Source organism: Puccinia triticina, chromosome 8A, assembly GCF_026914185.1.
Source record: "Puccinia triticina chromosome 8A, complete sequence".
In the NCBI taxonomy this organism is placed as follows: Eukaryota; Fungi; Basidiomycota; class Pucciniomycetes; order Pucciniales; family Pucciniaceae; genus Puccinia; species Puccinia triticina.
In genome coordinates, this window is record NC_070565.1 from 285,397 (window position 1) to 300,506 (window position 15,110).

Genomic DNA, 15,110 nt, shown 5'->3' on the forward strand with positions numbered 1-15,110 from the left:
AGGAATCCTCAAGGATGTTCCATTGCTCTGAAGATCCATTGTTGGATTTTCTGCAAATCTGCAAGAGTGAATATCATATCAGCAAGAAAATTTCACAATGGGATGGCTACAGGTGTAGGAGCTGAAGATATCTGTGGGTTTGCGAATCCAAGATCCACAAGGCATGAGCATCATAGAACATTTGTTTACATTTCTTCAACTTTTTTTATTTTTGAAATACTAGTACAGGAAGAACAGTAGGGAGTGATGAGATGAGACCAGTTACAAATGAAAGCTGAGGTGCAGAAGTGTCATTTGGATCTGGGGCAGGTCCGCAGGAGCTGAGGGGGAGGCTGGCTGAGGCTTAATATTTTTCCTCCAGCCATTGGACATTTCTTTCCCAGTCAACATTTTGCCATGACATGCAAGTCCCTCGCTGCCGGAGGGGCCGCTTCGCGGCCAGCCACAGCGAGCCTCCCACCAGGGAGGACTTGTGTTATGTTAAGGGAGGCCCAAAGGTCCCTGTAGGAAGAGCTTGAGGAGGTTACTTTTGGGGTGGAAATTGTGTTTTGCAGACTGCTGCACTGATCAGTGATAGGAGCGACCCCACACCTGGTGACAGGTCCACTCCGGGACCTGTGTTCGAATTGAATATGCAAAATGCCCAGATTTTTGGGTGCACCTTTACGCATCTCACTTGTGCACAGACACTCTCGAACGAAACGCAAACATGAAGCAAACCGAAGTCCACGATCACAAGCGGAAGAAGCTGACAACCGCTCCGAGTCCCGACCCCCCAGAGGAACCAAGCTCGGAGGATGATTCGGAAAGTGGGGACGGCTCTGATGGAAGCAGTTACGACGACTCTGAAGACGAGATTGACTACATCAAGAACCTTAACCTCGACAAAAACGGTCGGCCGCGTCCCGGCCAAATTTTCCCTGAAGATCTGGGAGCGGTTGTGGACGAGCAGGATGGGCTGCCACGGAGTGAGAAGACACAGAGTATGCATCGTCCACTCCTCCCCCCACTCGAGTTGATGAGCACCAGCTGTGAATTAATTGATCCGAATGTGCAGGGGACACTTTGCTTTCTTTTTTTTTTTTTTTGATTTCACGCAGAACGGAAGCGGAGAGCACGGTCGCCGACGAGTTTTGGATTGATGCTCTCGCAGGCCTTAGAAGCCTCTGAGAAGTCGAATGCCACCGGCCCCTCGACGACACTCCATCCAGCGACCCGACAGGCCAACCGGATTGCCAAACAACAGGCGGCCAGCGAATCTCAGCGGAAACAAACGGCGGCGACGAGACATGAGCTCCAGGAGCGTGGACATATCAAGGATGTGATTGGCGGATGGACCCCTCGTCCGGCGGTCCCGTTCTCCGAGTGGCTCGTCCAGGGCGACCGGAAATGGTCGGAGGAGGGCGCCTATGTCGGCGGTGCAAGCCAAGAGAAAACCCTCCGCCGCCTCGCCCAGACCGGTGTCGTCAAGCTCTTCAACGCCATCCGGGCTGCCCAAAACGTGGACGATGAGGACGCTAAGGCCTCCTTGACTACCCTCAGTGGCGCTCAAAAGAGGAAGCTCAACAAACTCGTCGGCGATAAACTCTCGAAGAAAGCTGCCGAAAATCCGGACCCCGCCGCCCTGGCTGATGCCCCCGAAGGGGAACCCTCTGTCGGTCGATTCAAGCCCAACGTCTTGGGAAGTCGGGGAAAGGACGAGGCTTGTACGCGCGTCTCGACCTGCTCTGGAACCAATCTGCTCCGACTAATCATTTACATCCCCTATCTTTTTTTTCTGACGGAAAACAGTGGCCAATTTATCCAAAGCGACGTTCTTAGAGCTTATCAAATCGGGCGGAAAACCGAGCTGAAAGCCTCTCAGGACGGATTCCTCTTCCTCATGTTTCTTTTTAGTAATCTTCACCACCAAGTCTTGCTCGCAGATCTAACAAGTTTCTCAAGTGACGTAGTGACGACAAGCTCAGCTGAGGCACTTCCTCATTCAAAAATCTGAGGCGAAAAGCAAAAAGAAAACAGCATGTACAATGGGAGCTAGATAACAAAGAGTGGTGTGGATGTTCGTGCGGCTTTCTGAAGTTATGGTGATCAGGCAGGATGGGGGATGGAAGGCTATGGTGTACAATGCTCTGGTTCAGTGGGATGTGAAAGAGAAATAAGAGATGAAAAAAGACAATGGGAAAGGAGACTCTAAGATAAGTCGGAGGGGGTTAAGAGTGGTTTACAAGCTAAAATAAAGACGTCAACTGGAATAACGAGGTAAGGAAGCGGATTGGAAATTTTATTGGCGGGCTAGCAAGGGCGCTTAGGCGAACTTGCTGGAGGGTGAGTTTTTGGTATCGGAGCGATCTTGCGTGGCCGCAGAGGACTTGAGAGAGTCGTGTTCCCGCTGGGAGTGCAGCATAAGCTGTTGGGTCCACTTGTAGAGGGCGCCTGTGACATAGCATGGGAAGAGGATGGCGAGGAAGCAGAGAGGGACTAGTGATTAGGACTGGTGCGGTGGGCATGAACATACTGCCGGGGCAGGGCTGACCGTTGTACTGCCTCAGGGGGCTAAAGTCCGACTTGGGGGCCTGCACGGCTTGGAGGTCGGAGGTGAGCCCGGGGGGGAAGAGGGTTGAGGCGAGAACGGGGGCTCGGGCGGAGTGGGACATGATGGACGGTGTGGTGTGAGTGGTGGTGGGTGGCTATGCAGGGTGCTGGGGGGTGAGGGCAGTGGCACAAGGGCAAGGATGATTAAGCCAAAGGACGGTGACTGGAAGCGGGCGAGAGGAGAGACTGGCGGATAAGGATTTGCAGCTGGCGGGGGAGATTCGATCGCCCTGATCTGCCCAATCTTTATGCTCGCCCATCGACTATCGAAATCACCGATGGCTCGCGCGGCCTGCCAGTCATCCGATCAAGAGCTCGCCCGGGGCCTGGCAGGACCTGGCCATCGGTGTGTTGGGGCCCCTGACATCATCAGTCATCACAGTCAAGCTCGGCATCCCTCGGCCCGAGCCCAGGCCCCAGCTTTCCCCCATACGAAACTCGCCTCATTGGAGCACACAAGCCGCAGCCAAGCATCAGGTCACATGAGGAATAGTTGCAAAGACCTCCTCGCTCAGACCCTGTTTAACCAGCTCTTCAAGTCATCCAAGCGGTCGCAACTCATTTATGTACATATACAAACCCATCACAGATTACCCAAATCGCAGGGAGTTGGCCGGCGCGAAGCTCATATGTAGTTCACTCGCCCCCGTGAGCACGGGAGGGACTGTTGCAGAGTCCGACATCTTTGCCTTGGCGCGAACCTCCGAAAGAAAGACCCTGCGAAGCCACACAAGAGGCACTGTGATGCCCGAGCTCATACAAAATGATGTATTGGCGCAACAACCATCGGTCTCGATTGATCCTCGCTTGTATGTTTTTATGTCATTACAACAAGCATGTCCGGGACGCGGCCTGGACGCGGCAATGATCCCGTCGGAGGGTGAAGCTTCATACACACATCCACAGTAACCGGGGCATCAGGCCCAGAAAAGCGGAGCAAAGTCGTGGGGGTGGCGACAACTCATCTCAATCCCCGCAACCTGCGCAACCTACACAGTATCACAAGGGTGGATGCGAGCCTCTTCTGTACACAGTTCTATCGCCCTGATGGTGCACATGCCAACCACCCCATCACCGAACTCTTGGCGTTTCCTTTTGGCGGCGACCGGCGTCGCCGTCACGCCAGTGGACCCTGTGGGCCTGTCAGCCGCTGTTCCCCTTCAATCCTCTTTTCTCGGCGGAATATGGTCGTGATTGGCTGGTAGGGTTTGGCTGTATTTTGATGTGTGCTCACGACCCCAAGATGACTTTCAATTGTCGGTGGTATTTTATATATAGAGCCCTTGTCGGCACATCCAGAAGTCCCAACCATCATTGTCTATCTCCCTCTCGAGTGTAAATTTCTGGTTCCAATCTACCATGGACTCTCCGGCTCATACCAGGCTCTCTTTCTTTTTCCTGTTACTAAGTGTTTTGATTGTCCAGCTCAGAGCTGCAACACCTCCTGGTACTAAACCATCCACTCCATCAGGATCTGGTCACCTTGTGTTTAAATCACCATTGGCTCGGCAGTATGCGGTGCCTGAGCGGTTGCCTACGGTACCATTCCCCATCCAACCAAGGTTGGACACAATTCCAACTCTACCGAAGACTGTGTAGACGTGCCGAAGCTATTTCCGAGACTTATTCCTTCTTTCCCAAATTCCAAACTTCGCGCACAGTTATGCCGGACGCTTGGATGCCTCGCCCACTCCCAAACAGGCTTCCAAAATTTTCTTTTGGTTTGTTCCTGCAGACGATGCCCGTGGCAGTAATGACTTGACCATATGGATCAACGGCGATGATTGCAGTGGTCTCATTGGTGCTTTCAATGGAAATGGACCGGTGAGCAGGCTGCGCTGCCAGAACGATTTTTTTGGGCACTGCAGGCAGACGTAGCAACCCGAATAAATACTAATTAATTACTCTTTTTCCTATTTTTAAGATCACGATGAGGGGCAAAACGGCTGTCAAGAACCCAAAGTGAGTTGCAGTTTAATGACCTGGATTCACCCGGTTACCTCTAGGCTCTAACCAATTGATTTGATCTGCTCCACCAGCTCCTGGACCCGCTCGTCAAGTATGCTCTACCTCGATGCCCCGCTCAATGCTGGCTACAGTACCGGGCCGGTCAAGCAAAAAGGCTCGGCGGATATCGGTACTCTTGTTTTCCACTTTCTGGTCTCCTTCTTGAAGGTAAGCTTTTATCTCAGCCCTTGCCTATCTCTCGACTACCTTCTTCTGAGCTCACTAAATATATATTCCTCTATGTAGGTATTTCCTGAAATGAAAGGCAAGAATTTATACTGTAAGCCGTATTTCTACTGCTGATCAACCCAACATGAGCTTAACTCCGAACTGCGAATCTTGCAGTGGCTGGACAAGCTTATTCCGGAACGTACGTCAGCTATGCTGCCGACAAGATTTATGCCCAGCAGTCCATGTTGGCACTAAAATTACAGGGAACCCTCTTGGTCAACGCATTCATATCCACGTGAGAAAACATTCGTTATGATAACATAACCGATTGGAAAAAACAGCATATAAACTCACTGCAACGTTGCCTGCAGCGCCGAATTGCAGCAGCACATACCGGCCGCGAGCTACGTGACTAAAGTGAGTTCTCTCTTCATTGATGTGACAACATCTGAAGCCAAACGCTGACCAAGTTGGTAACAAATAATCAGAACAACGATGTATTCCAGTTCGATCCGAAAATGTTAAAGGATTTGCAAGCAACCGACAATGCCTGTGGGCTTACTGAGTATTTGACTCAGGTTTGTTTCTCTCTTTCCCCGCTCCGATACATTACCCTTTCACCTGACCCGAGAACCCGTTCTCTCTTGTCCAGAATTTGAAATATCCACCCCGGGGAGCACTTCCACCAGTCACCAAGGTACGCACGACTTCGATCCAACCTATGGCTGAGCCTGAACTGAGTATCAACGTCCCTGTCTTGGCATTTTTGATAATTAGGCTATAGACCCCAAACAAGCCCCATTATTCAGGGACAAGTGTTTGATTTACTATGATGTAAATGATCTCTCTCTTTCTTTTGACTCCGTATAATTAAATAACCTCCTGCTTTACTTTTTTTAATCAGATGTATCACGGAACATTTGAAGATTTCAACCTCTGGTATTACAGTTTTCTTTTCGCTAGAATTTCATCTTCCAATAGATTTGAAAACCCTCTCTCTGACTCTTTGTTTGAAAAAATCTCTCAGGAATATCCACGCCAAGCGCGGCACGTCAGACCCTAACTACACGAAATTTACTTACCCCGGTCAACCTGAATTCCAGAAGGCTTTCCACGTGGATGGAGCTCGACGTTGGCATTCATGTAGTAATATGGATAGCGTGAGTTCTTTCATGAAGTGATCATGGTGTAAAATTGTTGCTGAGACCGCCCCTCCATAGGTTTTTCCAAATGGAGACGCCTCTCCACCTGCCACTTCGAAGGTTTTGCCTAATGTTATTGAGCGCAGCAAGAGGACCGTCATCGCACACGGATCATTAGATGGTTCCCTTCCAGTTGATGGGATCAAACTTGCAATACAGTGCGTCAAGCAATCTGACTAACTACGACTACGCCACAAAAAATCACGAGAATCTCTTTGACTAACAGCTATTGATTTGGCATTTTCTTTTAGGGGAATGACATGGGGCGGAAAGCAAGGCTTTCAAACACCCATCAACTCGAACTTCTTGGTTTCTGGAAAACCCAGTGGCAAATTCGTCAGTGGTCACAATCCCGGAGATGTAAATTGGGTAGCGTTTCGCGCTGACATTTTTCATTTATTTTCATTGATTAGCATACGGAACGCGGCCTGACGTTTGTAGAGGTGACGCAGAGTGGAAGCATGATGCCCCAAGACCAAGGAGAAGCAGCTTTGGCGCTCTTGGAGTTCCTGCTTGGCCATCGCCCGACCCCTTAAGAGCCATCTCTCTCGTAAAAGGCGCGCAAGTACTGACCACCACCGGACCGCGCCCCCTCTTGTTCCACATATTTTTCTCTCTTTCTTTTTCGATTTTTCCTCCAGACCAAGCTGGTCTCGAACAAAGCGAGTCTTTGGCCTTTATATCAACGTAATATTGCACCTTGATCTTGACCTCCCAGGATCGATGATGCATTTGCATCTAGGATATATCCACACCATTAATAGGAATTAGTATCCCGACCACTAGTAAACTGAAACTCACAAAATTGTATATTTAGATAAAAAAACAATTGTACATACAGACAATCAAATCTTCCTTTTCATCTTTCTTCAATCAATTTGATTTCACAATCACGCCAATCCAGACTTTTCGCCTAGTCAGGGGGACGCTTATGAAATGACCAATCAGCGAGATATCGTTGGTGAAAAAGTGCGCATAATTTGTTCAAAAACCGAGTCGAGGGAAAGAAAGCCAGCGCATCTTCCCTTCCAAAAGGCTAGAAATCCAGCTCTTTTAAATGCGCGAGCTACAGGCCGTCTCACTACGGCACTTTTTCGAGTTCCTCTCAGGCAAACAATGCCGTAAGTTCCTCCCTGCGATCGGCAGAAATTCGTTCACCACCCAGCCTCAACTTGGGTGGGCTTTCCTCAGTCAGGATCATTCGATATCCGTGTAGATCAACCGGTCCAGTTTACCCCCCTCTCTGGTTTCTCCGAGGAGGACTCAGGAGGACAGCGAGTGGGGTGAATGACTTCGAACGACGGCGGGAGGGTATTAAACGACAGAATACTTCCGCCACACTTCTTTGTTTTTTTTGGGGGTTCGCAGGAATCGGATGAAGAGTGATCATGTGCTTCAGAATATTTGTATGTACATCAGGCGAGAAGATGCCAGCGGAAGTCTTGCCTCACTCATCTGAGCAATTATCTTTACCAAACCACATCGCCTGCGGCATCGGCTCAATTTCATTGCATCGCCTCAAGTCCGACTAATTTGGATTCAAGCAAACTAAAAAGGGCACCTTTCGAGACGGCAGCAGAACATATATTGCCTCATGCACAGATTTGTGTTGTAAGGGTCGGATTGATCGATGCAAGGTACGGGGTGATCACTTGGTATGCGCGCTCGTTTACAAATGCAACTGTTTATGCCTCCTTTGCGTAAGGCGAGCCTGACAGGGCATGTTTATCCTCGATTATCCAATTTCGCTAAATCCAGATTCCAAATACTCTGGGGTGTGTTTGTACCGCGAAGATAAGCCAGATTTTTTTTTTTTGTTTCGAGACTGCCGTTGGACTCGATGGGGATCTCGTTTGTATAGTCTTCAGAAAGTATGTATGTCAGAGACTTCAACCAGCAGAATTTTAATCTGACATTATGTGATCCAACTCTTGTACTTGCTCATCGGGCTATGTGGAATTAGGATCCAGGAAGCGACGTCTCTTATTTGGAACTGCCAAGTCTCAAGCCATTCGATCAGCCAGCAGGTGCACCCTCGCTGATTATGACGTAGGGCCTAGCCGTTTCGAATTAGAGTGATGCTGTCGAGTTTGGCCGTGTTTGATCCACCTCAGGTACGGGTAGGCCCGTTTTCGTAAAAGGTTAACAAAGGAATCTTTGCCAAGTCAAGTTCATGGTTCGATTGCTTTGGATTGTTACTATTAGTGGCTTTTTCTGAAATTTGGACAACCCTCGGCTTTTCAATCGGCAATTGTTTACACTTTTGGCTATTTTCTCTGATTTTGCTGTGCCTATCTCTGCCATAGTTATTTATAGAGTTAAATTTCCCCATAGGGTTCGGATTCTCCTCCCCCTCCTCTCTCTCTCTCTCTCTGCAACAAGTAGCTTATTTCTATTTTAGAAAGCCCCCCTTAGTTACTATTAAGCTCCCGACAGCCTCTTCATTAGTCACAAGAGTGGAGAGAGCCTACAAAAGAGGAGAGACAAAAAATAAAAGAGAAACAAAATCACTTCAACAGAAATCAATCCACACCCCCGAGTCCAACGATAGTCTTGTTATCAACTTCCTCCAATCCAACTGAGTCGCCTCCGTCTTACATCTCCCCATTCCAGCTCAAAGCAATATTCCTTCATCATCATGGCTTCATATAACCAGGATAGTCAAGTCTCCGCGAACCGGAATCGTGTCAATCATTCTCCAATCGATGTTCTTGTTATCGGCGCGGGAATTTCCGGTCTCACTGCTTCACTTGAGTTAGTGCGCGCCGGGCACCCGGTGACGATAGTGGAAGCCAGGAATCGAGTAGGTGGAAGGATCGATAGCCATGATTGGTCCAATGGCACGATCGACCTGGGTGCTAGGTAAATTGTGACTCCGAAGTTTAAGCGAGCAGTCATTCTCTCATTATGTACCCTTTTTTGTCAAGCCTGATGAATCCACACCACTTGATATATAATGGTATGTTGGGAGGTAAATTTTCTCGAGCTAACAGCCACCCCAATTGTTTCTTTGGCAGCTTCTTACACGGGGTCGACGGAAACCCGCTAGTTGACCTACTCAAACAATTCGATGAAGTTGAGCAATTCTTCCCCTTTCTTGAGACCGGCTGGACTAGGACTGGTCTGCAATGCATCCTAACAGACCGGTTGATGGCTTGTTGTGAGGACACCCTACTGACGTCGATGAACGCAGCCTCTTCATTTCGAGAACGAGACAGATCCGATCAAAATCTATCCGAACCAATGTTCGTCAAGCCCACCACTTTCGTTTGCAGCGGTCTTTTTAGTGCGATCCAATCCGGACCGAGCTCGTGTAACTGACATTTGCTTTAACTTGCCATCAGCCGACAGATTGTCCGACCAAACGTCAAAGGAACTCTATGATCATGCCAACGAGACCTTCTTCTCCACTGCCAGATCGTTTTCTCAATCAACCCTGTTACCACATCCACATACTCCTACGTCTTCTGGTGTGCCCTACAATCCGCCCCCGAAATCTCTATACGATTTCTTATTGGAGTCGCCAACCTCTCCATTGTATAAAAGCCATCATACAGCCGACCAAAAAAATATCCTGCAAGAGATCGTCCACTCGTTAGATTCGTGGACCGGCGCGACATCGGACCAAGTCTCACTGAAGTGGTGGGGTTTTGAGAAGGAGTATACCGGTGAGGATGCGGTCTTGCCCAATACATACATGAATAGCTTGATCAAAAAGATGGCCCGCGAATTCGAGAGCTTGGGAGGCCGCATTCTCTTGCAATCTGAGTGTGAGCGCATTCAGCTCCAGATCCCAACGGGTCGGATACGAGTAAGAGTTGCTGGGAAGCCAGAGGAGATCGAAGCCGGCTGTTGTGTGTGCACGCTCCCTCTCGGCGTCTTGCAGGCCAAAGCTGACATATTCGATCCCCCGCTTCCACCGCGACGATTACTTGCTATCTCGAGAACTGGTTTCGGCCTGCTTAACAAAATCGTCGTCCGCTACAACACCTGTTGGTGGCCCAGCACAGCGCGCTGGTTCGTCCTCTTGCCAGCCGAGGCTGAAAGTGAGACGGACTCAGAGAGTGAAGGAAGTCATCCCTCGCCCGACAGCTCGATCACATCGGCCAGATCTTCGACTCCTGAAAATCATTGGCCATCCCCCGCAATGAGCGGAACAAAAAACTCTAACTCAAGACCGGAATGTTCGGCACTCTTCTCAAAAGGCGTCAAGGTTCAGAATTACGTGCCCATCACCGGCGAGCCGGTATTGGTTTTCTATCTGGGAGCGGAAGCGGGGGAAGCGGTCGAGCACTTTACAAATGAGCATGTTGCTGAACTTGTCCATGAAAAGTTACTCTCGCAAGTTCCAGTAGAGGAAAGAACCGTGGACTATCCAGAAATTCCGATCGAATGTCTCGTCACTCGCTGGAGGAGCGATCAATACGCGAGGGGCTCATATTCTTTTATGAAGACCAAAACTTCTCTCAAGTTTAACGACCATGGCGAAGTAGAAGATCAAGAAGACTCAAACCCACTCGACTTGATGGAGATGAGCAAACCTCTTTGGGATGGTAGATTGGGATTCGCTGGAGAGCACTGCTCAGTAGACCACTACGGTACCTTTTTTCATGCACAATTATATTCCAAGGCTCCCCAGTTGATTTGAGATTGATTTTTCTCTTCTGCGCCTCGAACAGCTTGCGTCCATGGACCTTATATGACTGGATTGGAAGAAGCTCATCGCATCCAGTCCAACTACCACAAGTTCAACCCTCATCCAGAACAGGATCAAAAAGACATTTCCAAGTTGACGACGAGCTTCGACCAGCTCATCTGAGAGGGTGAAGCTCAACGGCCAAGACTCAACCCACCAGTTGAAATACGGAAACTGCCCTGGATGATTTTTTTTTTTCACTCGAGTGTCCCACACATAAATCAACATCTTGTTTGGTTCTGAATTTAAATATATATTCATGTATTAATTTTGAATCCCTTGAAATCAAAAGAATAGTTGAAGAGGATGAAAACAAAATGAATAAATGTAAAATCAAGACAACTTTGTATGTACTTGAATTGTAAAACATCAAAAATGACTCTTGTTCTTTTTATCATTCTTGTTAGTTTCAATTGTATTGCCAAGGAGAAAACAAGAAAACTAAATACACAATGTACCATAAAAAAACAAGATAAACCTTACTCAACTTCAAATATTATAACTGTGTTTCCTGGCACACTTGCATCCCGGCTCCCAATGAATATCCATTAGCCCGGTTCACATTGGCAACTTTGAACCTATTTTTATCTGATTTTATCATAAAATTTTGACAAATTTTTAAATCATCAGAAAAAGTGGTTTCAGAAGAATCTGACCAACTTGAAAAAAATGATAAATTTTAATGACAAAATGGATAAAAATGGCCTTAAAAATCCAATATCCCGGTTCACGTTGGGCTTTGACCAGCAAGATTCAAATTAGAATCATGCGTGTTTAACGTCAGCTCTTGCTGAAAGTCGGACTCACACTGTCAGCCTTAGAGTCAACACAGTTGACCTAAAACTGCCTTTTATATCCATTTTATACCTAAATGTGCTCATATCTTTTTAACCTTAAGACATAAGGTTGTTTTGACTTCAGATTCTGTTTTCTCATGCAATTTTGACCCTAGTGTTCACTGATCACTTTACAATATCTCTACTCCTTCATAGAGTTTGTGGTTTGTGACACACATGCGCAGCAGCGCCGTGTAGTTGCGCCTGAGCGCTCCCAACCACATGTACATGTGTGATTATGTCATCCAACTTTGAAAATTTTCGAAGTCAGGATCCCCAATGCAGCTGGAGGATCCACAGACTTCAGCACACCAGAACCATACCCCAGAGACACCCAGGATCACTAACCAGAGGCCACTTCACTCCCAGTATCACTACAGGATATTGACAGTAAGTACCCTCTTCTACTGACCTTGTTTATCTCAGAGGAAACTCTGTTGCTCTTGACTGCTCTCTCCCTGCTTCTGTTTCTCTCTTCTGCTTCAAAAGATCTATAGGTTATCTCTTGTTAAGACCTTTAAAACCAGAGCAGAGTAGTCATCCTACTTCTGAATCCCACCACCGTTTCCTTGGTGTGAGTGGAGACTGTTGCATCTCTAGCACAGTTGGCAGCCTACTTTTCTAGGTAGAGCTTGGCCCATATTAAATCAAAACTCAAAAGATCAAGTTTCTCTCTTCTCAGTTTCTCTCTTCTATTTCTCTTCTCCTCACTGCTTGTATTTCTTTATCCCCAGAAATTCAACCAGTGTCCTTTTTTTTTGTGTCCTGTTGTCACATAAGAGACTCAGGCTCACACACACGGCCATTTTTAAGCTTTTTAAGCTTACTTTTTTATTGATCAGCAACACAATTTTAGTTGGGGGCATAAAATGCCCCAACGTGAACCGGGCTAGTGTGAACTGGGCTATTGCCTTCCCAATTCTGCAAACATGGTTTTTTTTAGAATGGCTTGTACACTCCGGGTTATGTTGACAAGGCTTGAATACCAAACCCAATGTGTGTCCATCTCAACATCCATTTGAGGCAATCAGACTTATATCTGAACAGCCAAATCATTGTCTGAGGTTGAATCTCTCCAGCATTTGTGCCTCATGATTCCCCAAAGAATATTGATGCATCCAAATTCAATACAACTGGTACCAATTTCCTGTGAGCTTGATACAAGTGTTGCATTGTGGCAGGTGTATGTAAATCACAATTTTCTCCCTGCAGAAGAGACTCAAATCCTGTTTAATAGATTAGCAAAACCAAGTGGGATGGCCACTGGTAGGAGCAACATTTGATATGTAATCAATCACCTAAAAAATTTGAGGATATTTGGTCAGGGTTTCTTAAAGGAGATGTACAACCCAAATGCAAACTCACAAGTAGTCAAAAATGTGATACCACATGCCTATGTGAATAAAAATGTTTTGGTGAATGGTAAGCAGAAGCAAACCATTTAGAAGCAAACAATTTCTGCAGTGCAAGTGCAGTGCAGTGTGAGATGCAAAACTAATCACAACTTAATGGTGCATGCAATTATGCATGTAAATAAAAAAAAAGCATTAAAATTATGTTAGAGGATAATCCCAAAACAAAAAAATTAAATCACTTTCCAAGAGGATTACTAAACAGACCTACTTCGCGCACTGCGAAAAACTCTTTGCGCACTGTGGGGGTCGTCATCTTGACGTCCCGCCCCCAGTGCGCGCTTCCGCCACGGCTCTTCGCGCACTGCACAAGAAGACCAACATTTTCCAGCTGTTTTTTTTTCTATAAATCATTGAAGGGGGTTATTATTACCTCCCTAGAATTTTCCTGAGGTGCTTGTGTCTTGAACTATAACTCTCTTACCGCCTCTCTTGGCTGATACTCTGTATGTAGCCGCTCGCGGCATGATCACATACTGGGGGCTGTCCTTTCAACAGAGGAAAATTATGAAATAATTAATGAAAAAAAATAATCCTTCGGTCCCCTCGGGGGATGTCCGGCAAGGGGAATGAACCCCGGGGGTCTCACACTAAGATACTGTACATCATACTTTAAACTTTTCACCCTGCCGACAAACGATAATGGATCCTCTTGCCGCTACTCCTGCCTCACCGGACACGAAAAAAGGCGACAAATCTTCAACAACTGACGATGATCCTCCAGAAGAAATAGCCCGCAAACGTGCCGAGATAGCATCCGGATCGGCTGGACTGAAGGCTGCCCCTGGCGGGCCGATGGCTGTTCAGCCTAGTGTCGGGCCCCCAAGCGTGCCTAAGATTGATCCGAACCTGGCAAACGCTCAAAAAAAAAAAGACTTGTATCAAACCTCGCAGGCTGAAGCCGATCCTGTGGTAGCCGACAACCGTTCCAATACTCACTTCAATAAATCCTTGCCGGGGCCTATCGGAGATCCTTCTGGCCTTGTACGCACAAGAGCAACCAACGAAACCGCAACAGAAGCTGACTCTGAACTCAATCTTACGATTCCAGCGCCCCCCGAACAGAGCTACGTGTCGAGGAAGGAGTGCTACGACAGTATCCAGAAGTGGGCCCTAGAAAATGGTTATGCCATTGCTACTGCTAGATCATACCCTTTCAAAGGTTCAACTCGAGTTGTTTATCAGTGCGATAAGTCTAGCTATTATCGGCCTCATCAAAAATATGTAAACGACACTCTAGATGACGAGAACCTCGATGCTCAGCCGGATAATACTCAGGAAGCGAAAGAACATGAAAAAGATCCTCTCGGCGAAAAGAAAAACAATCCTCTAGATGCTCCTTGGTACAACAAACAAGAAAAGAAAGACTTGACTGCTTTGAAACCCAAAACAAATGTTGGGCTAACTCGCAAGGCCATGTGCCCATTCCGCTTGAATCTAACACATAACCTAGATACCGACAAGTGGGACTTGGAAATCAAAAACTCAGCCCACAATCACGCGCGGTCAGACCATCCTACATCCCACATCATCCACCAAAGGCTCACAGCCAATCAAATCGAAGAGGCCAGAAAGTTCCAAGCTGCAGGAGTTATGCCAATCAAAACAAAAAACTCTTTGATGAAATCTAGTTCAAATCCACTTATGGCGCCGTTGAGAGCAATCCACAACTTCATTACCGAGAAAAGAAAAAGGAACTTGAAGGAAGATCCCCAATGTTGGCCATGATTGATTGCCTCAGATCCAAATCTTTCAATTGCCAAACAAAATCCACCTTTGATATCAGAACCGGCTCTGATCACTTGTCAGCTTTGTTTTTCACGCTTCCCAAATCTCTAGAGCTAGCTTTGAAGCATCTGTACTGCCTTCAGATTGATGCAACTTACATGACGAACCTTTACGACATGCCTCTGTTACACATCGGAGGTATCAACTCGTGTAACTGATCATTCACCCTTGGGTTTTGCTTTCTTGCCAAGGAAGAGAAGATGGATTTCACTTGGGCGTTGCAACAGCTCAAAGTGGCACTTCAACCTCACATCCCTTGTGTCATCCTTACCGACAAGGAGTCAGCCCTCATGACTGCAATTCAAACTGTTTTCCCAACTACCCGCAACCTCCTGTGTCAGTGGCACATTGCCCAAAACCTGTTTGCTCACTGTCGTCCTATCCTCGGCGATGAGGGTTACAGGAA

At 47.3% G+C, this 15,110-nt stretch overlaps 4 protein-coding genes across 4 annotated transcripts; 3 read left to right on the plus strand and 1 right to left on the minus strand.

Moving 5' to 3' along the window:
- Window positions 1–709: 709 nt before the first annotated feature.
- On the plus strand, window positions 710–1,853 carry PtA15_8A28 (uncharacterized protein; the record flags this gene model as incomplete). The annotated part of the gene is made up of 3 exons (XM_053171703.1): window positions 710–983; window positions 1,101–1,706; window positions 1,792–1,853. 3 exons carry the CDS (start codon window positions 710–712, stop codon window positions 1,851–1,853), a joined length of 942 nt encoding a protein of 313 aa, XP_053022682.1.
- Window positions 1,854–2,305: 452 nt separating this feature from the next.
- Window positions 2,306–2,654, minus strand: PtA15_8A29 (uncharacterized protein; the record flags this gene model as incomplete). The annotated part of the gene is made up of 2 exons (XM_053171714.1): window positions 2,306–2,433; window positions 2,534–2,654. 2 exons carry the CDS (start codon window positions 2,652–2,654, stop codon window positions 2,306–2,308), a joined length of 249 nt encoding a protein of 82 aa, XP_053022683.1.
- Window positions 2,655–3,814: 1,160 nt separating this feature from the next.
- Window positions 3,815–6,508, plus strand: PtA15_8A30 (uncharacterized protein; the record flags this gene model as incomplete). Its single annotated transcript, XM_053171726.1, has 16 exons — window positions 3,815–3,927; window positions 4,002–4,154; window positions 4,254–4,416; window positions 4,517–4,554; window positions 4,632–4,767; window positions 4,846–4,879; window positions 4,945–5,065; window positions 5,142–5,187; window positions 5,259–5,348; window positions 5,423–5,467; window positions 5,548–5,604; window positions 5,675–5,709; window positions 5,798–5,930; window positions 5,991–6,130; window positions 6,224–6,308; window positions 6,386–6,508. 16 exons carry the CDS (start codon window positions 3,815–3,817, stop codon window positions 6,506–6,508), a joined length of 1,512 nt encoding a protein of 503 aa, XP_053022684.1.
- Window positions 6,509–8,610: 2,102 nt separating this feature from the next.
- Window positions 8,611–10,791, plus strand: PtA15_8A31 (uncharacterized protein; the record flags this gene model as incomplete). Its single annotated transcript, XM_053171737.1, has 5 exons — window positions 8,611–8,834; window positions 8,990–9,047; window positions 9,166–9,217; window positions 9,317–10,570; window positions 10,652–10,791. 5 exons carry the CDS (start codon window positions 8,611–8,613, stop codon window positions 10,789–10,791), a joined length of 1,728 nt encoding a protein of 575 aa, XP_053022685.1.
- Window positions 10,792–15,110: the final 4,319 nt, after the last annotated feature.